At 32.7% G+C, this 20,568-nt stretch overlaps 1 protein-coding gene and 1 long non-coding RNA gene across 7 annotated transcripts in view; one reads left to right on the top strand and one right to left on the bottom strand.

Annotated features, from left to right (window-relative positions):
- LOC135265282 (uncharacterized) overlaps positions 1–20,568 on the top strand; it is a 362,501-nt gene that overhangs the window by 166,037 nt on the left and 175,896 nt on the right. The gene's annotated exons all lie outside the window — the stretch shown is intronic.
- The window catches only part of RyR (Ryanodine receptor), a 109,275-nt gene that overhangs the window by 49,506 nt on the left and 39,201 nt on the right, over positions 1–20,568 (bottom strand). For all 6 annotated transcript variants that reach the window (XM_064356545.1, XM_064356535.1, XM_064356596.1 and 3 more), the window contains 9 exon segments: positions 19,433–19,607; positions 18,818–19,374; positions 18,630–18,767; positions 16,298–16,450; positions 14,780–16,241; positions 14,592–14,723; positions 7,034–7,234; positions 6,705–6,983; positions 1,946–2,740 (listed from right to left, as the gene is read on the bottom strand). In XM_064356545.1, the coding sequence (XP_064212615.1) occupies positions 1,946–2,740; positions 6,705–6,983; positions 7,034–7,234; positions 14,592–14,723; positions 14,780–16,241; positions 16,298–16,450; positions 18,630–18,767; positions 18,818–19,374; positions 19,433–19,607 (3,892 nt within the window).

The raw sequence follows: 20,568 nt of genomic DNA, 5'->3' as shown, positions 1-20,568 counted from the left end.
CGTTTGTTTTGGAAAACTCATTTTGTAAAGATATATCTTGTTAACGTACGTGACTTTCTTTGTTTAGTTGTTAATCAGTTCTGATAATTCTTTAAAAAGAGATTAAGTAATTTTTGCTGGTTAAGCTACTCATATACTACAACAATTAGTTCAGTTTTCAAAATGGCTCTCGGTCTTTTGAGTCGTGTCACTGAGTCTTTAGTGGTTGTGTTAAATTTGAGTTTCAAGTGAACTAGAAAAATTGGTTTAAAAATGTCAGAGACTAGAGCGAGCTAGCGGTGCCAGGTTTTTACAAAATTTTGTTCAAGCCGAGTCTGATGATTACTGGATGAACTCAGTAAGATAATTCATAAAATAGACTACAGAGGTGAGTTTCATTTTTGTTTCGGTACCAGTAAGAAGTGCATCTTGCGAAAAACTTGTTTCGAAATTAAAACTGATAATTAAAAATTAAAATAAGGTCGTCAAAGGCACGAGGACGTCTGTCATTATAGAGCATTATAAACAAAAGTTAAATTAAAATTTTGATGAAAAATAATAAATGAGTTTGCCAGGTGAAAGCAAGAAAGGTTTCTTTAAAAATTTCAATATTTGGATTAAATTAAGCGGCTTCCTACATTATTATTATTATTGAATTGTTACATATAATCTTATTTTTTCTATTATTTATGTCTTTATATTCAGCTATATGCACTTAGACTAAATTTCAAATAAGAAATTAAATGTTTACCTATTGTTTAAATAATTTTAAGTATGCCTTTAATTAATTAAGACCGGGATCATTTTCTTTTTTTCAGGTTTTCTTAGTCTCATAATTTTTTGTTTTTTTATATCTCTCTAAGATATGTCTCTAACAGAAATTATAACAGTACAAACTAGTATTAAGAAAATTATGCTTAAGGGCGCCAAACTGAGAACTCGCCTATAGTCAATTAGTACTTACGTAAACATACGAGTATAAATGTAATATTAATATCAGAAAATAATATAATTTTTAAATGATATTTAAAAAAGATATGTATCTTGAATAATATTGAAAAAATGTAAAAAAATAGTAATACAAAAGCAATAATACAAAATGCAAACAAAACAGCAAAAGAATAATTATTGAGTAATAGAAACTTTAACTTGTTTTTTTAAATAGGTTTACTGGCTTTGATTTTAAATGGTTTTCGATGTTATTATAAATAACAACAGGATTATAGGCAAAAGATCTAAGAAACAAGGCCGTACGAAAACAGGGCATCGACAGTCGGCAGACATCACGTAGATTTACATTGTGCAGAAATCTACGATGCACAAGTTTTAACCAATTTAATTCTTTAATTTTAAGAGAAATGTGACCATATTTTCTAAGTTTGCAAACAAACCTACAACAAATATTTTGAATTTTTGTAAACAATTTTCGTAACTCGAGTCAAAACAAGGGCAAAAAAGAGTGAAACAGTAATTTATAATGGGTAATACAAGTGTTTCACAGAGTTTTTTTCTTTAATTTGAAGTTAATTATATTACGACTTTAGTAAAGTAGACGCAAACGCGCGGAACTATTTTTTATTAAAAGATTGACATGACTTTGAATCGTAAATTTTAGTCAAGGTTCACTATTTTAGTTGAGGAACTATACAATAGTTCGTCAGCTTTCATAAATGTGAAGCACTAAATGCTAAAAATTTATCGTCATTTTTTTACCATCTTTTATACCAAAGAGAGTCTGAGTTTCTAGAATAGTTATTTGTATACCGAGGGAAGAAAGACATGGATTTCCTCTAGTAGTAGATGAAATAATCCATGACAGAACGTTATTTCCTCCCTATGGAGGAAAATAGGGGAGGGGAGGAAAATACTTTCTTCCCTAGGGTGGAAATGACGTACTTTCATAGATTGTTTGAAGGGTGAAAAAATGATATTTTCTAATGAGGTCGGCAAAAAATAAATTGCTTACGTAATCATTCAGCATGGAGTAGGGTTTTAGCCTCGGATGTGTCTTGTTACTGTCAGACCAAGTCTCTCCATATTGCCACCCATTTTCCAACTTCCTCGAAGCCCAAGCATCATGATAATGTTCCGAAAATTGTTGCACGATACTATTTAAGTCATTATTAAGAGCCACTGATGATGTATTGATAGGTTGTGGATTATAGGGACCATCAGGACCAGTCTTTGCCGATTTATTCGCATACCACTCATCGTCATAGTTCTTCGACAAGGAATAATCAGGTGGAAGAGCACATCCAATCGCACTCAAGCACGGCAACGCTTTTCCGAACAATTCCGGGTCGTAATCCATTTTACTCAAAGAATCGAAAATGTTAGAGAACAGCATCATTGTCAGCCGCTTCTCTTCATCACTAGCGGCTCCATAGAGGCCTTGGCCGGTGCTGGAACCGTAATATTTGGCACACCGGTCGTAGTGTAGCGTCAAAAGTCGCAAAGCAACTGTTGTATATTCCGATAAGTTTGAAACGTCAACTGTGAGTTTGCGGAGAAGTTTTAGCAACATTGAGGGTTGGAGAGCACTTGTTAAGGCTACCAAGAAATCAGAAACGGCTTCTCGTTGGCCTTTGGTGAGCATACGGTTCTTGGACAGTCGGTAGACTGTGTGTAAAGTAGCGTCAAGGAGAGAGGCATAGTTTTCAGCTTCGCTGTAGAATTTGCTGTGTTGGATGAGGAGTGGTAAAATCGAGTTGCCGATGTAGCGGTTCATGCTTAATGCCATGTCGGACTCGCTGCCGTCGTTCTGTTTTTTAAATTATTATTTTTAGTGATTGATAAATAATCTAGTCAACAAACTATATTATAATGCATTGACTGGACTACACAGGGGAAGAACAAAGAATGTTAGATTTAATTTGATCAACTTTTATGTGAAAGGTGCAAATTAAAAAGAAAAATACTCGTATATTGGAGAAAAATAAAAAAACAGATAAAACAAAATAGTTTGTTCTATCTGTGGTTCTAAAGTAGCTAAGGTAGGATAATATAATTGGTATTTAAAGAAATTATCAAAATGATAAAATGTATTTATCGTTTTAGAAACCGAAACTGACAAATGTTAGCAAAATATTTAATTTAAAATAAAATAACCCGACTCAGAATAAATTTTATTAAATTTATGTAGTGGACAGATTAAAAAAATTGTGATTATTCAGCGTATTGAACTTTCTAATTTCTATTAGAATCATAATTTGAAAAATTCTGTACTGGAACAGGGGGCATTTTGAATTTATAACTAAGGTCTCTTGAACTCATGTGTTCATGACCTAAAGTGCACGATTTAAGTTATAGTTTCCACGAAAACGATGAGAAAACTTTTATAAAATAGAGTGAAAACATCTTATTCTAGCTAAAAAGATCGTTTTATGAACTAATTTGAACGAAAAAGATTTATCTTAGGCAATTTTTTCGCTTACAAACAAACAAAAAATCCTGAAAAGTGCATTAAAACGCCTTATTCTGCCTCAAAAGAACGATTTATGTTACAGTAACGTTACGTTTTCAGTCTGTTTTATAAAAGTTTACTCGGTTCTAGCAAAGAATCGTGCGAAATAAGGTTTTTTATACAAACTGTAAATAAATCGGTTTTTTTTTGAGGCAAAATAAGGCGTTTTCAGTCTGTTTTATAAAAGTTTTCTTGTTTCGAAGCAAAGAATCGTCCTAAATTAGCTTTTTTTACCGAAACTGTAACATAAATCGTTCTTTTGAGGCAGAATAAGGCGTTTTCAGTATGTTTTATGAAAGTTTTCCGGTTTTGAAGCAAAGAATCGTCATAAATGAGCCGCTTTTATTTAAACTGTAACATAGATCGTGCTTCTGAGGCGGAATAAGACGTTTAAGTCTGTTGTATAAAAGTTTACTCGTTGTGAAGCCAAGAATCGTTCTAAAAAAACCGTTTTCATAACATAAATCATTCATTTGAGCCAGAAAAAGTCATTTTTGGTATGTTTAATGAATTAGAAGGAAAGAATGGTCCCAAATGAGCTGTTTTTACCCGAACTGTAACATAAATCGTTCTTTTGAGGCAGAATAAGGCGTTTTCAGTATGTTTTATGAAAGTTTTTTTGTTTGTAAGCAAAGAATTGTCCTAAATGAGCCGCTTTTATCTAAAGTATAACATAGATCGTGCTTCTGAGGCGGAATTAGACATTTAAGTCTGTTGTATAAAAGTTTACTCGTTGTGAAGCCAAGAATCGTTTTAAAAAAACCGTTTTCATAACATAAATCGTTCATTTGAGCCAGAAAAAGTCATTTTTGGTATGTTTAATGAATTAAAAGGAAAGAATGGTCCCAAATGAGCTGTTTTTACCCAAACTGTAACATAAATCGTTCTTTTGAGGCAGAATAAGGCGTTTTTAGTATGTTTTATGAAAGTTTTTTTTGTTTGTAAGCAAAGAATTGTCCTAAATGAGCCGCTTTTATCTAAAGTATAACACAAATCATGCTTCTGAGGCGGAATAACACGTATAAGTCTGTTGTATAAAAGTTTACTCGTTGTGAAGCCAATGAACCATTCTAAATTAAACCGTTTTCATAACATAAATCGTTCATTTGAGCCAAAAAAAAGTTATTTTTGGTATGTTTTATGAAAGTTTTCTCATTTCGAAGCAAACACTGGTTCGAAATAAGCTGTTTTTATGCAAACTGAAACATACATCGTCTTTCTGAGGCGGAATAAGACGTTTTCAGCTTATTTTATAGAAGTTTTACTCGTTTCTAATCAAAGAATCGTTAGAAATAAGTTGTTTTCGTCCAAACTACAACATATAACATAAGTAGACCTGTTATGTTCTTTTGGAATGATGTAGTTTGCTCGACCTATCCAATAACTAAAATTCCTGCACTTATAATAAATAAAAATAACATTGTGTAATAATAATTCGCATCTTTCACACACTTTTTAGTCTTTAGTTCGGAATCGTGTAATTATCGCTATCTTCATTCTGAAGGCAGTAATGAATTTTCCAATAACTAAGCACTTTACCCTAGTAGCTAAAATTGAATTAGGCTCGGTTTCTATATCGATTAAACTTCAATTAAATTTTATCTCTCAGTCAGTTGCTAAAGTAGTGCGTATTTGATTGGTGTTGCTCTGTTTTAACTCTGGTTTAAATTTATTTCTCCGTTAAATATATTTCCAGAAACTGGGTCTTAATTGACTTAATTGAATTGATTCCTATTTATACCAATAATTGTTTGTTTTAAAATAATCATTGGTGTTTGAAAACTTTTAATAAGGGTGGAATTTACAATCGTCGGATACCTTTATGCTGGGGATAAATTATGAAATAAAATTTTGAAATTTTGTTTCATGTACGTCCCTTGGAATGTGTAAAAAAACAAATTGGGATAGAAATCAGTGGTGTTACATTTCAAATTTCGCAAAAAATCAAATAAATTTGTCAAAAAATGTTTCCATTTTTCGTCGACTAACTGCGTTAGTACAAGAATTTTACGTCTAAATTCTTCATCTTTTTTCCCCTAACTTTAAGAAATGGTAATCATCGATGAAAGAGAGAGAAATTCAACCTTTCTTGCCAAGTTTTACGTTTATTATTAACAAGCATTTGGAAAAGTAGATTGTCTTAATAATGTTATGTACAAAATCTATGAGATTTTAGGAATTTGTCTATCCATTTACAAAATACGTAGGTACGTAAAATTGGGTCTAATTTTTAGGAAAGTTGAACCTGTCACTACTTGGCCGCCTTTAGCATCTACGTAAAATTTAGATTCTGTTTCAAATTATAAAGTTATTGGAATTCACGATTTCGTTACGTTTTTCACACAAACAGACCTTCAATATCATTTTTTTGGGAAATTTAAAAAGACGACGGGAAATATGAAGGGTTCTTGATGACCAATTTTTGGGACGAGCTGTTTAACTAAAAATCGTGACTTGGAAGGAAAGCATTTTTAGCATTGAAATATGTTTTAAGTTATGTATTTAATATTAAAACAAATATCGAAAAATTTCAGAAAGGTGAACATTAATATTTGTAGCTATTCAATTATTTTCTATTTTTAAATAGTAATCCCAAAATTCCTACGTTCGCTACGTCCCTGGTTAAATTTGACGTAAAATTATGTCATTTTATGCATTTGACAAAAATTATAACTTTAAAGTTATTTTCGACATAAACCTCTGTCATAGGTTTCTAACAAAAATTTTAATAAAAAAGGATAGAATACCTTAAGGATATATACCTTAACCACATAATACAAAACTGGCTCAACCCTTAACGTCTTATTTATTAGATTTGGAGCTAGTTTTTACTCATTAATATTAAGTTTATTCATTTTTTATTAGGTTAAGTTTTATGTAGTTACACATATTTATTCATAGTTATTGAAATTACATTTAGTTTATTAATTTCTTGCTTTATCTATTCACTTCTAATGAGCTGAATTTAGTTAAATTATTCCTTGTAACTGATGTCTCTGATTTCGATTTTATAAAATCAACCCGTTCCCAAAAGCATTGATTCCGCAACATAGGTATCACTAGAGAACATAGTACGTACACCTCTACCTCGAATAAATTTTATTCATCTCGTGACATTTCTCCATTGTGTTCCTTGAAAGGACACAGCAGTAAATATCTAGTATCTCAATTTTTCCCGTTATTAGTTCAAATTCTTGAAAAAATAACATTCCTTATTTTTCCCTTAATCCTTAATTGATGAACTGAAATTTTGTACTCATACCCTGTCTAGCATAGTAGCGCATCTCAAATCAGGCAGAAACGCTTCCTCCAACAATCTGAAGAAGAGTTCTTGAGTTTCAATTCCGTAAACTCTTTCTAAGAAAAGTACAACGGATTGTTTATGGCCAGGGATTAGACCTGATGGCATATCAGATTTGGGTCGCTCTTCGCCAGCCGCTGGGTTTTGAAGAGTAAATCTGAGACTTAGGACGCCTTGAAGGTCTTCGAGTGGAACTAGAGATCTGAGAATGGCACGGGCACGAAGTGATTCGTTTTTGCCCTAATTTATTTTATTATTTTTTTTAATTTAAATTGTGATTATTTTCTTACAAGTTCTATAACTGTTGCATCGGGGGCACATCGTCCTAAAAGGTCTACTAAAGTGCAGTAGAAGTTCAGGATGGCGGCTCCCGTGTCTATGTAGTCTTCGTCGTCGTCGCTTTCTGGAAGAGGGTGAGTGAAAGGAGCGACGTTTACGGTGCCTTCAGCTTCGTCCATCATTTTTCGTCTGTCGGAAATACGTTCAGACATCTGAAATGTGATGAAGTTTCAGTGTTTCAGAGTGAACACCAACAGAAATTAGAAATCTGTGTTGCGAATAATTAGTTATTAACAGTTTTGTTTGATTTTAATTGTAAAGTTTTAAATTAAAACTGTTTTTTTTAATCTAGGTTGGGTTATCTAAAAATCGTTAGGTAAAAATCGGAAGATTGGAATATTCTGCAATACAGTAACAACACAATTTGCGCAGCATATGCAAGAGTTGAAATGTAATAACCAGTGTGAGGAAATTTTATGGGATGGCCATGAGGCCACAACCGACCAGTTGACTCGTCGTAGGGCTCTCGCGATGTTCATATTTATCGATGAAATGGTCCGTTACAGCGCGTGCATTGGCGTAGTTTACTTGGGGTTTATACAATTAAAGTTACCGGTCGCTTACAAAAATCTAATTAAAACATAAATATTATTGTTTTATTATAATTACGGAGTACCCAAGAAAAATTGTGGCAATAAAATAGTCGCTAATTTATTAAGACTGCGGTATATTTGTTGAGATTATTTTCTGAACCAATTTTAAAATAGTCGCTAATATCAGCTTCTGATTGGCTAGTTCAAACCCTGACAAGGCACCTAATTTGACATAATCGTTAAAAAATAACTTCATCATTTCCTCAATCTTACATGGACACCAATGAAGATGTTTAATACAGGGGAGCGTAAGCCACTATTACATTTTGAAAATGTTGCGTTTTAATTCAGTGGAAATTAAAATTAAAAACTAAATAAAAATATTTTAATCATTTTCTCTGAGAAATACGCTTGAATCACTGTGATTCTTTCTAATTTCTCGAAAACTGATTCCGTTTTGCGGTTAAAATATCTTTGAATTTCGAAAAAGATCTTTCTACATCACAGATGGTTACAGGAGTCAATAAAAAGTTTGGTGCTAATTCAAAATATGTCGAAGGTGGTACACTATTCGCTGTTTGTTTTAAAACTAGAAAATCGGGATTTCTAGTAACAAATGCGTCAATTTTTACATTAAATTTATCTTGTAATGACCATTCTACAGATTTTAACTCTATCAACGTAGACTCAAATTTCTCAACTGTAATGGATAATTTTAAATTTTACGTTTCTAGAAATTTGACCGTAGTTGGAATATTCGAAAAATTGTTTTCAATAAAATTAAGTTGAGAAACTAAATTTGTGGTTAAAACTAAAGTTTTACATTGTTTAATGCTTTGTGCATCGTCGTTTAAAGCAATAAACAAATGATTTTAATTGATTAAAATATTTTTAGAAATTGCTTCTAACCAAGTACCCCAGCGTGTAACTACAATTGTTGATTCGTCAGAAACGTTACGATTTGTATATTTTTTTAAAAAGGACTTTAAAGAAGGATTATTTAGTTATCTACAAAATGTGCTCGAGGTGAAATCGCAGCGTATTTCCCTTTGAAACGTGGTGTGGTTGAAAACATTTCAAGAGCTAAAAATGGTAAATAATTAAAGAAATATTAATGTCACACAGAATACTTTGAAATGAATTACAATTTTGCAATTTAGTTCTACTGGGTCACTTTTATGCTTTTTAAATACGTACATGAGATAAAAATGTTCTTTTGACTTTTTAGATATTATTAAAATTAACAGAGAGTTAGGGCGGTTAAAAGTAAAGGTATAATATTAATAGATAAGTGACATTAATTATTTTTTAATTATTTACGATTTACGATTTTTAGCTCTCGAAATGTTATCAAAGGCGATGAACACGGTTCAGAGGGAAATAGGGTTCGGTTTCACCTCAGGCGCATTTTGCAGTAATTTTAAATTGCAATAACTTGGTGAGTCTTACAGATAACGAAATGATTCTTGCACCAAAAATTTATTTCAAGTATTAGCTTTATTTCGTCTCGATTATGTGGGAGTCTATCTTTTAAATTAAAAAACTTTCTCGCATCTCGAAAATTTCACTACACAATTATGCAACGTTACAAGAAAATGTAATTTTCTTAGTTTCCCTTTATCAAAACTCAACCTTGTTAAACTATATAAATCTGCATTTATTGAAAATTTGTTTGCAAAAAAAACGAAGTTTCTAGCTTTATCCAGAAGGAAGATATGAGTATGTAAACGCAAAATGTGTCCAATTTTAGGTGTTTGCAAATTTTTAGCTAAAACGTCTTTTCAGCCCCTTCGCGAGGGTTGAAACAAAAAATTCTTTGTCTAAACATTTTTTAATACTCTTTCCTAACTTATATCAACAATGCAAGCTGTTCCACAACATTTCGATTTAAAGGTTTATCTGACTGCAAGCGCGCGCCCATGCACTAATCTTCGCCCATAAAATTTCCTCACACTGGTAATAACGGAAAAGAATATGATAACCATGATATGCGATCAATTTCTGGGAAAATAGGAATAAAATTTACCATTTCTTGTCAAAATACACACACCACATAAGTCTAGGGATATTCGTAATTTTTCAAAATAATGATGTAATAATTGAAACTGTGAGCATTTTTTTGAAACGTATTGTAATTTTTTAGCGTGAGTTTCAAAGATTCCATGAAAACGACTGTTTGTTATTGTTACAATTAAAAAAAAATAAATAAAAACTTGATCTTGTGTGAGGTTCCTACAAATAAAAAACCGAAAATACAATAATATTTTTGGTAACTAATGCAAAGTGTGACTTCACCTACTGGTTACTACATTTTAGCATCGCTGTGGCACATTTATCTATCTCTTCTTGGAAGATTTCTTGCCGCACTGTACTTAGGGCTGATGATTTTTTTGCGGAACATTTATCTATAGAACTATTCTTTGGGGTGTATCCTAAACGTGTTCAATGAGTATCATTGAAGATTGTTCTGGCCACGATAAAAGAAAAATTTGTTTACTTTCGTGAAAATTTCTTAACGTGCGATAGGAAATATCTTGCATAAAAATTAAACAATTATCGAAATTTTTGGTGTAAGGCAAGACAAGAGGTTGAAAAATAAGATGCCTATAGCAAACTGCGTTTAAAAATGGTTTAATCAAAACGCGATCGCTTCTTAGTCCTATTTGTATTCTTCCCTACACCATGATTGTTTCACTAAAGTAAAGATACACTTTTTGACCTGTTGAAAAAGATTTTTCTGCTAGATTCTCTTCAAATACGCATTCTTGTTAAATCCAAGTGAATTTCAAATCGGGAATTATTAATAAATAAAACATTAGCTCACTGTTGCAAATTGCAAGCAACAAATTCCATGAAAGTCTGGTTACGCATTTTCTAGTACAAGGATCTTATTCGTTAACCTTTTGTCTTTCCTTCCATCAAAAATTACGGCGATAGAGTCATTTTTATCCAAGATATTGCCCACCGCACACTTCAAGTGGTTTAGGAGTTTTAATGAAATTATTTTATTTTTGTTTTTTTTTAAACTGTAAAAACGTCACAAAGAACAAGTTAGAATCAACAGTTTTTATTTTTATTTTTTTATTGTAACAATGGCAAAGTCATTTTCATAAAATCTTTAAAATTTATGCTAATAAATAACAATTCGTTTAAAAAAATGCCAAAAATTTTACTTATTACATCATTATTCAGCAAAATTACTAATATCCTTAGACTTTTCTTTTAAGTTTTGTAGTTATGATCATACGTAAGAGGAATTGCTTGTTAAGACAAACGAAAGTTTTGCTTTTACTCTCAACGATCTGCTAAATTTGCTTATTTATCTTATTCACTTATTTACTCTGTATGTAACCGTTATCCAAATTATTATTTTTAATAAAGAAGCTTAGAAATTATCACTAAGTTTACTATGACTGCAGCCCTCTCCTTAAATTAGTGGACGTCGCAACTTAGCCCTAAGTCCCACCTTCAAATAAATATTTTTTTGTTCTCTTGTGAGCCCATTCTTGTTTTGTTCCAAAAGAACTTACAAACACGCCATAGCATACAAGAAAGTGTGCATCTGTGTCATTTCCACGTCGAAAGGATATGTCTCTTATTCATGCATGACAAAAAATTTACAAAAACAGAGTTGTTGTGTTTGTAGGGCTCGTAAAAAGTTTATACATTTAGAAACAGTCACCAAGGTGTTGGAATCAATGTTAAACAGATTTTTTAACACGTGAGGTTAAAAATAAAGCGGTGCATATGGCGTATTATTTCGAGTTTTAAAGAAATTGAAAATATTGGGGTTAGGTACGCTTTTTTGAAGATGGCTACAAGCCAGTTATGTTCGAAAGGTGGCACATTGTTTCATGTTGTTGGACTTTAAACAAAGCAGTGTCAACACCAAACGAAATCGCAACATTCAGACAAATTTGTCAAGAAACTTTCGGAATCTTGATCAACTTCCAAGCTGACAAGAGCTTTGGAAAAGCCAACTGAAGAAGACAGGAAATTAATAAAACAAATTTTGTAAGATTTGAATAAAACGAAAGATTTTAAAATGCATTAGCATCTGGAAGTACCTTTTGCTACCAACATTTTTGGAATGACAAAATAAATTAGGGAGAGGTCATCGGAAAATACGAATTTTTGAGTCAAGATTTGCTCGTTGTGTATCAAACTTTTATAAAGTCACTGAAGACAAAAGGCGTCAGAAATCTAACGGCAGCCGCTGAAGAAAAAATGTTAGATCAACTGTGTTAACTGTGCTTAATCTTTGTAAATGTAAAGAACATTAGAAACCTGAACTTTAACTTAGTGCTTTTGACACAGGTCATTGGTATGTCACAATTTTTATAACCTTATTCGCAAAAAGCCCAATTAACAAATATAAATTTGTGATTTTTTGATTTATACAATTGTCATGCTTGTACCAGTTTTTTATCTCCACCGATGGTTGTACATACTACATACAGGCTGACCTAGAGGTAAATGCAAGTTATGAATTTGATTTTTTAAAATAATATGTCTTATAATAAATCACATTCGCAAATCATTATCGCACACCCAAGAAAATTGCAACTTCTAATGGAATAAAAATCCTGAAATTTTACACACCAGCCTGTACATTGATTCTCGAAATTTATTAAATTTTTTTGTTAATAAATAAAATCGTAGCAGTTTTGTGAGATTTTGGAGACTAACTGTTTATTTAACTACAAAGTTTTTAGTCTAAGTAAATCCTTTCCTGCTAGGCCATCGAACCTTGATATCAAAATTATAAATTTTTACTTGGTTTGTTAACTAACCGGTCTTTTTAATTTAGACCCAAACCACCAGGTACGTGATTTAATATAGTAAAATTCTTTTAATTTGGAAAGTATTATTTGATACATTTATACAACATTCGGCCAAAATTAAACTACTTTTATACTAAAATATTATATTATATTATAAGTATTATAGTAAAGTATTATAAGTGTTATCAAATAACACTTTCCCATCTGCTACTAGTTTTGTCTTTGTTGTTACTATGCGAATGAGTGAAACAAAATACAAACCATCAAGCGTAGCAGAAAATGGGAGGGTCTACCAGTCGTTCCCAAACTATGGGATGCCATTTTGGTATTTGTTATGTTTATTGTTGTTAAATAAATTAATATGTCTTTTGTTTGTTTGCCTGGTCAACTTTATAAACAAAATGTTTACTATTACCAACAAATATACATGTTAATTATGAATTTCAATTTGGAAGTGATTTTTAAATCCCAAAGACTTTTTAATGTAAACAATTTGTAAACAACATTGTCGTCATCATGGAAAAAAGACGAAATTAAAAGGTGGCTTGAAGAGAAAAAAATAGTGCACCCACAAAATGCTTTTAAACAAGAATTTTTAGCAATTGCAAAGTCTAATAAACAGGATATTAATTACAAAGAAGACAAACTTGTTGAAGAACATGGCCATAAAGTATTAAGATTGCCGCCTTATCAATGTCACTATAATCCGATAGAACATGTTTGGGCGTTAAGTAAAACTTTTTACGACAAACATATCGGGAAAGTTGATTCTACCGATGAATCTATTTTACAAACGTGGCAAAAGGCTTTAAATCAAGTTACACCAGAAGTTTGGAGCAACACAGTCAATCATTGCGACAAACTAATAGAGGAAGACATAAATAAACAAATTTGTCTTGACCAGGTGCAAAAAGAAATTATCATTAACGTGAATTCGGATAATGATAGTGCATTGTTGCACTTGTTGCATTATTTGAACATGTTGAGAATCACTGATATATTTTGGGTGGGTGGCGTAGTTGAGCTTGCGAAAGTTTCGTGTCTCTTTTAAATGACCTAAGTGCGAGAAAGACAATATACCCCTGGCTCGAGCCGAGGGCGGCCCATCGTTTATCTTACTTGCGTCTAGCTACTTTCTCGAAGAGTAAGAAAGACAACAACGTTTTAAAACATTCGACCAAAATTAAAAGAATTTTACTATAGTATAGAAGATGGTATAGTTCACCAACAAAGGGCTCACTTACCAGTAGCCAACCTTTTTGAAGCCCCTTATTTACAGTTTTGCAATAAAATTGACAAAAACTGATGCCATTGCAATATCCCAACGGAATCTTTTACAATCTTACCCCAATTACAGTTCACAATGTCACCTAAATTTACGACGCCACAAGTAGCAAGTCATAAACAAAAATAATTTTTAAAGTTAAAATGTAAAAGTGCGTTTAATTCAATCTGATTGGTATTTTTTCGCTAATTTCGTAAACAATTATCTGAAGTGAATACTCGTACTTTAGTATAAAATTCAGAATTTGACTTTTTGGTCGAAAATTACTTTTTTGAATTATTATCTTTATATGTAAGTGAACAATTATCAAAAAAATAGGGAACATACCTTTCGAACGTACGGTCAGGCGTGTAAAATGCAATTTTTTTATTTAATTAGAAATCGCGATTTTCTTAGGTGAGCTATAAGATTGCCCCCACCTGGTACAGCATGATTCAAAATAAAATACCCAACTAACTTCGATTTTTTAATGGAAACCCCCATTTTTTGTTACATTTTTGAAATCACGACTAAATTGTCGGTATAATGCACACAGTTTCTTAGACTTATCTGTCATAGTTTTTGACTTATGTCTTATCTAGCTAGTGCTAGATTACTGCTAAAATTAAGAATCTCCATAAAGTTAACATTTCTTTTAAGGAAAGTATTGTAAATAATTAGATTACGTTCTGCGGTTAGTAAAGGAAAAAAAAGCAAAAACGTTACAATTTCAGTTGTTGTTTGTTTTATTTTTAAAAAAGTTGGAGGTGTGTGTGTGAATCAATTATTGGTTTTAAGATTAGTCTGGTTAAAATATTCATGCAAAATAGTCAAACACTGTAAAAAAGTTTTTCACAAACAAAATTTAAATATTTCGCAACAATTTGAATAAATCCTATTACCGTTAAAAGGGTTATCAATGACTTACTTTGTTCGCATCTACGATAGCACGCAGCAAGCCCTCGCCTTCGCCTCTTAAAGCCGGCCCTAAACATTCAGGCCTCCTGATAAGCAACCTAATAACTAAATTTGCATTCTCCTCAACACTTTCACCATTAACCTGCAATGGAATAGTAAACAGTCAAAGTTCTATTTTTATGAAGAAAAAAAACATACCCAAACACAGAACCTGAGGAAATCAAGATAGCGTTCCCCTTCCACCGGATCCCACCCCAAATCAGGATACCCCTTTTCCACAAGTTCAGAATTCGACTGCAAACCACACCTTGACAAATAAATCGCGATCTTCTCCAAATAATGTTCACGCAAAGCCAACGCCAACTCCGTATTTTCCATCAGCGACGAATACGCCACATCTAACGGAGTCGACCCTCTTAAACTAGGCCTCGCCAACAAAATATTACTATTCTCCAACAAGAAGTCAAAATGCTCGAACATAGCTTTTTGATTTTGACGCCCAGTCCGGCAGAAATAACACAAAAAGCGACAGCAAGCCACCACCATTTCATGCGAAGTGTCTTTCTCCTTAACAGTAGTATCGCCTTCGGCGGCTTGAGCTTGTGCTTGTGCGTCGGACTGAGCCTGCGACCGGCGACCAAGCGTGTTAATCATAACAGCCATGACGTTTTCGTGAATTCGCAAAACCCGGATTAAATCCGGGTGCTGGAAGAACGTGTGGTTGTTGACCAGTTTCCACAAACGCTCCCTCATCAGCTCCTCCTCCTCTTGGGACATTTGCACGGGCAAAAGCGCCCTGATTTTGCTCAAACCGACCCACATTTCGGCAACATCTTGTTTGGTTTTTGCGTTGATCACGTAAGTTTTCTGCAGGGCTCGGATTAATTCACCAACGGAGTCGTACTGTCGCACGAGCAGACTGAACATTTCTTGGACTAGTTTCGGTGTTTCGATCTGGGCTTCTTCAGCCCATTGCACAATTGTTGAAATCAGAACCTTCCGGAAGATTTCCTCCGGAGTTTTCTTCTCGGGTTCCGGTTCTTCTTTCGGTTCCTCTTCCAGTTCCTTGACGGCGTTTATGAAATTGTACAGGCGTTTGAAAGGCCCAGGTTTTTGCACGTCATTGCCTTCCTCTTCTTCTGGCGCTTGTAGGGCTTGTAGCGACACGTGGCTCATCAATAAGCCGTGAAAATCGTTAAGTTTCTCACAGAGTTCTTCACCAAGCGGACAGTTTTCCTTATCTTCCTCCTCCAAGTTTTTGAACGATAAAATCGCGTTCATTTGCTCGCGTGGTGGACACCGGAACTCACGCGTTTTCTTGGCTGCGACAGCAGAAGGAAGGTCTGATTGTTTGATTTCAATGTAACGTCGCAACTGATCCGATTGTAAATCACCGACGAAATCGTGACTGAAGGCAATGATGGACTCCACTCTGTGCCTCAATTGAATGTCGCACAAATGCTGGAGCAAGTAACACATTTGGAGCTTCGCTCCTTCGGCCATTTTCATCGAGAGGAGGCCTTTGCGGTGCTCGTCTTTTCCGTCTTTGACGAATGAAGGGTCCCAAGTTTCGGGACAAATCATTATCAGCAGTTTGGCAATGTCTTCATCGCGTAACATGCCGACTAACAACAGGCGGTCTACTAGTTTAAGTAAAGGTCTGCAATTTTACAAAAATGTTAATAAAAGTGGCTAAGTTTGGTGGAAAGTTGTTACAGAAATAGGTTTTCGTTTGAGCCTCCAATCGGGTCACGATTGTGCACTTGATTGGTTTCAACGGCTTCGGCTAACGCTGTCATCACGTAGTCGCGGACAATGTCCAAGGGGAAGTAAGGTGAGTATAAATTTTTGATGTTTTCCACGGTGTCACTAAAAAAATTAAGGATTTACGCGAAAAATATTTCGGTGTGTATTCCATAATATTAAAAATTTGTATAAAAACTACCGTTCAAATTGTATACAAAATTTACAGCCACAAACAATGAAATCTTTTATAGTAATTTAAATAATGAGAAAATATTTACAATTTATAAGACAATGACATTTTGTACACTGAATTAATTTATAGTCACTGCTTATGTAATAATATACTCGACGAAAAACAAAAATAGATGTAATGAACAGTTGATTGGAGACACCGGGACAAGCCAGAAAACATATTTGGTCGTATGAATAAAGTGAAGATAAATGCTTTTAATTTATATATTTTGTGAGAGGAAAAGAGATAAATATACAGGCTGTTTCTTTTAGAGCGTACATTAGAAACTTTTTAACTTCTAATACAGTTATAACTTTAAGATTTTGTATACAATCTAGATCGACCATTCTGAGTACAACAAAATTATTTTCAAAATGGCTATAAATATAATATATATAATATAAATATAATATATATGTAAATATAAATAAATTTTTGAATTTACTTTTTGAAATTGAGTAAAATGTATTCTAGTTGTTAGTACTTATCTGTCATAGTTTTTGACGTATATCAAATTTTTTAAGGGTAATTTTTTTGTAAGGGTTCATTAAAAATATTACAGTTCGTCAACCCTTTATAATAAGTGAATAATTCCTTTTGCATTTGATAGCCAAGGTTCAAAGGGTCTTCTCAAGGATTGTCAACTGTTAAATTGCAAGGCTACTATGATGATTAAAAAATGATTATAAAACAGTTTTTTCAAATGGAATGACCCTGTTTTTTCAATGGCAATCAAGAAAACAACAATTTTTATGCAAACTTTCATTATCATCTTCTATATTTATCTCTTACAGTTTTTGAAATAATCTCAAAAAACAGAATATTAGCTCATAATTTTCATTTTTAATCAAGTAATCACGTTTAATCAACTTTTAAAAAATAGGATAAAATTGTGCTATTCATTAAAAAAATGTCCTATTTGTTCACCATCTTTATTCCAGAAGTTCAAAATTCGGTGGTAGACTGAATGAGTTATTTTACAAAATTCACTTATAGTTATAATATACTATAATTAAATTATTATTTTACTGCTTATTATTGCTTACTGCTTACTACATACTTATACCAGTTTTTTGAAAACTATTTTGAAAAAATCCTAGTAGCCATGAATTTTGACAGTTGACAATTTCGAATATTCTGGAAAACTCTTCAAACCTTCGGTTATCTATTGCAAAAAAAAGTATTCACTTATCGCAAAGGGTTCAAAGGCTGTGATATCTTAGATAAACCCTTGCAAATGAAAATTTTAACCAAAAAATTGGCATATGTCAAAAACTATGACAGATAAGTACTAATAACTTGAGTAAATTTTACTCATTTTGAGAAAGTGAATTCAAATATGCAATAAAAATGTGTGGTTACTATTGAGTCTGCTAAAAGTATATATTTTTAATGTATATAAAAAATTGTAATATTGATTTGATATTTTATTTTTATTTCATCATTAAATTGTTATTTTGTAATAATTATTATTTTTTAAATTTATTAATATAGTATTAACATGTTTTTAATTAATTCATATTCATTAACCGTTATAAGGAATTGTAAAAAAATAAAGTAGTGCGTATTAATACAAAAGACCACAAATATTTGACTTCCCGCCATTTATGGTTACTGTTTTCGACCTAGCTCAGTGGCGCCCCCAACGGTAACTTTACTTCCGAATTCCATAAGTTTATGTCAACGAAATGTGAAAGGCGTCAAAAATTCCGTGTCCGCCACTGTACCAGAAAAACTTAAAAGGAAAGCTTGAAATATTTAAAATAAAATTTAGTTGGTAAAAACCTACGATATTGTTGGGAAATGTCTCAAAAATAATGAAATAAAATAATTCATTTTAGCACTAATAAAACCCAATACCCAAGTGTACAATAAATAATTCATTTTTTATTACTTGGTGCAATACCATCAGCAAGTGAGTTCATGCCTGACTGCAGATTTTTTAAATTCGGCAGTGGAATATAAAAGTAATGAAAATTATTTGCCAGATTAATAATTATCTATACATTTTTCTTGTCGAATCAAATAATAATAATAGTTATAATAAAAACAACAATACTTAATACATACGTTATGTCAGACATTTTCATTTGCGGCTGCACCGACTCCATCATCAAAGCTCTCAAACTATGCCGCATCTCTGGATCCTCATACATTTCCTTCAATTCTTGACTCAGTGGAATAACATACTCATTCTGACAAACCTCCCTGTAACAAACCACTCAAAAAAACCCGAAAAATACGCTCATACAACATACATCGTAGTTGCAGCCGATTCGATATGAACGGCGATAAGTAAATCGTAAAATCCCTGCCTCAAAGGCCCACTCATATACTCCGCCTTGATGGCATACAAAAGCTGTCTCTGGTTGACGTGTTTGCAAAGCACATGAGCCGCTTTGTAATTGCTTTGGTAACACAAGGCGGCATAAAGAGTCAAAGTGTGTGCGTGGAAACTCAACAATTTGTCCATTTCGATCAATTCCAATACATCAATACAGCGATCTTCCTCCGGAATGTGGAGAGCTAGCATTGAAATTGCGTCCTCACACAGCATCGACCAACCTCTTATGTCGGATAATTTCAATGCATGGACTTGCAAGCTCTGGTTAGGCACTCGAGCCCATTGGTGTGGTTTAAGACATTGCACTTTCAGTCTTGGAGGGAACTGGGGGATTACGTGTTTGGCACTGTTTTGCAGAACAGCAGCCGAGAGTGGTAGGCTTGTAGGTGTTCGACCTAGTTCAATTTGGAGGATTTCTTTGCTTGTGGCTTCGACGAAAATTGCAGGGAAGAGTTTGGTTTCAGGCTCCATCTAATGTATATATTGTGGAGAGAATTTCGGTGTGAATGAAATAGAGAGGTAAACATACCCTGAATACGTGAGAAGTTGGTTTGCCTTCGCAGGTGAAGGTGATAACACCGGTAGCAGCGTCGAGGAAACAACCAATGAACATGCCTTGAGATGCTCCTTTGCCGGAAGCGTCTTGAGTTACTTGGTTGTACAACTCGTCAGCGCGTACCATGTAGCATGATTGTCTGTCAACGCTAAAAAATGATTTCGGTCTCAATTTGTTAGTTTTAGATACGAAAAATTAAATCGTACTACGAGTAGGAGACGAAACGAGATACAAAGTCGCTCGATTTTCTGTATTCAAAAAAATAAATAAATAATAAGGCAGAGTAAAATGAGAGCGAACATTAGAACGTCACGGCCTCAAATCGTTTTAAATTTATTTAAATTCAAGCAGTTCACCAATTATTGCTTGAAAAAATGTAGAAATATTAAGCTATACTTGTACATCCCTAATAGGTTCAAAAAACTGACGACTAAAAGAAATGAAATTCTTTTTTGAATTAAATTTTTAAATTTTAACATAAGGCTTGAGTTCCGCAGACAAACGTCCTTAAATTTCTAAGCTATTTTACTACTATTTTATTTTTACTATTTTACCTATTGTCTATTTTTGTAGTTTGTTTTTGTTTACTTTAACTTTTCAAAATCTGTTCAAACTATTTCCTCTTAATTTTGTTAATTATTTGGGCTTTATCAATAAACGACTTGACGCTGTTGATAGATCACACACTAAATTACAATTGTGAATAATTTGTTTATTAATTTTTTACAGCAAAGGCCCTTCTTTTTTTGTAAGCTTTGTTTTCAGGAAAATAAAAAAATCTTACCACTGATTCACCAAAAAATAATTCGTCTAATTAAATTTAGACACTGCCAAACGAATAAAAAATTAGTACGGGCATAAGTGGTGGTTGCTTCACTATTGTTTACAGACAAAAATCCTTTTGGTAACGTTTGTTTCCACAAAACAAATTTTACGACTAATACGCCTAAAAATAATTTATCTATAAAAATTAAACAACGGCAAGTTGTTCACTATAACTTTGTTTTCTGTTAAAAAACAGGAAATTATTTCGGATAATTTATCTAAAAACCTGTCAATGCCAGATATTTTGAAAAAACACATTTTGAAAAAAAAATCATTATTGTCTT

The sequence above is a fragment of the Tribolium castaneum genome, chromosome 1 (assembly GCF_031307605.1).
Source record: "Tribolium castaneum strain GA2 chromosome 1, icTriCast1.1, whole genome shotgun sequence".
Lineage (NCBI taxonomy): Eukaryota > Metazoa > Arthropoda > Insecta > Coleoptera > Tenebrionidae > Tribolium > Tribolium castaneum.
The sequence above is the reverse complement of the archived record's forward strand: the minus strand, read 5'-3'. Positions and strand labels throughout refer to the sequence as shown.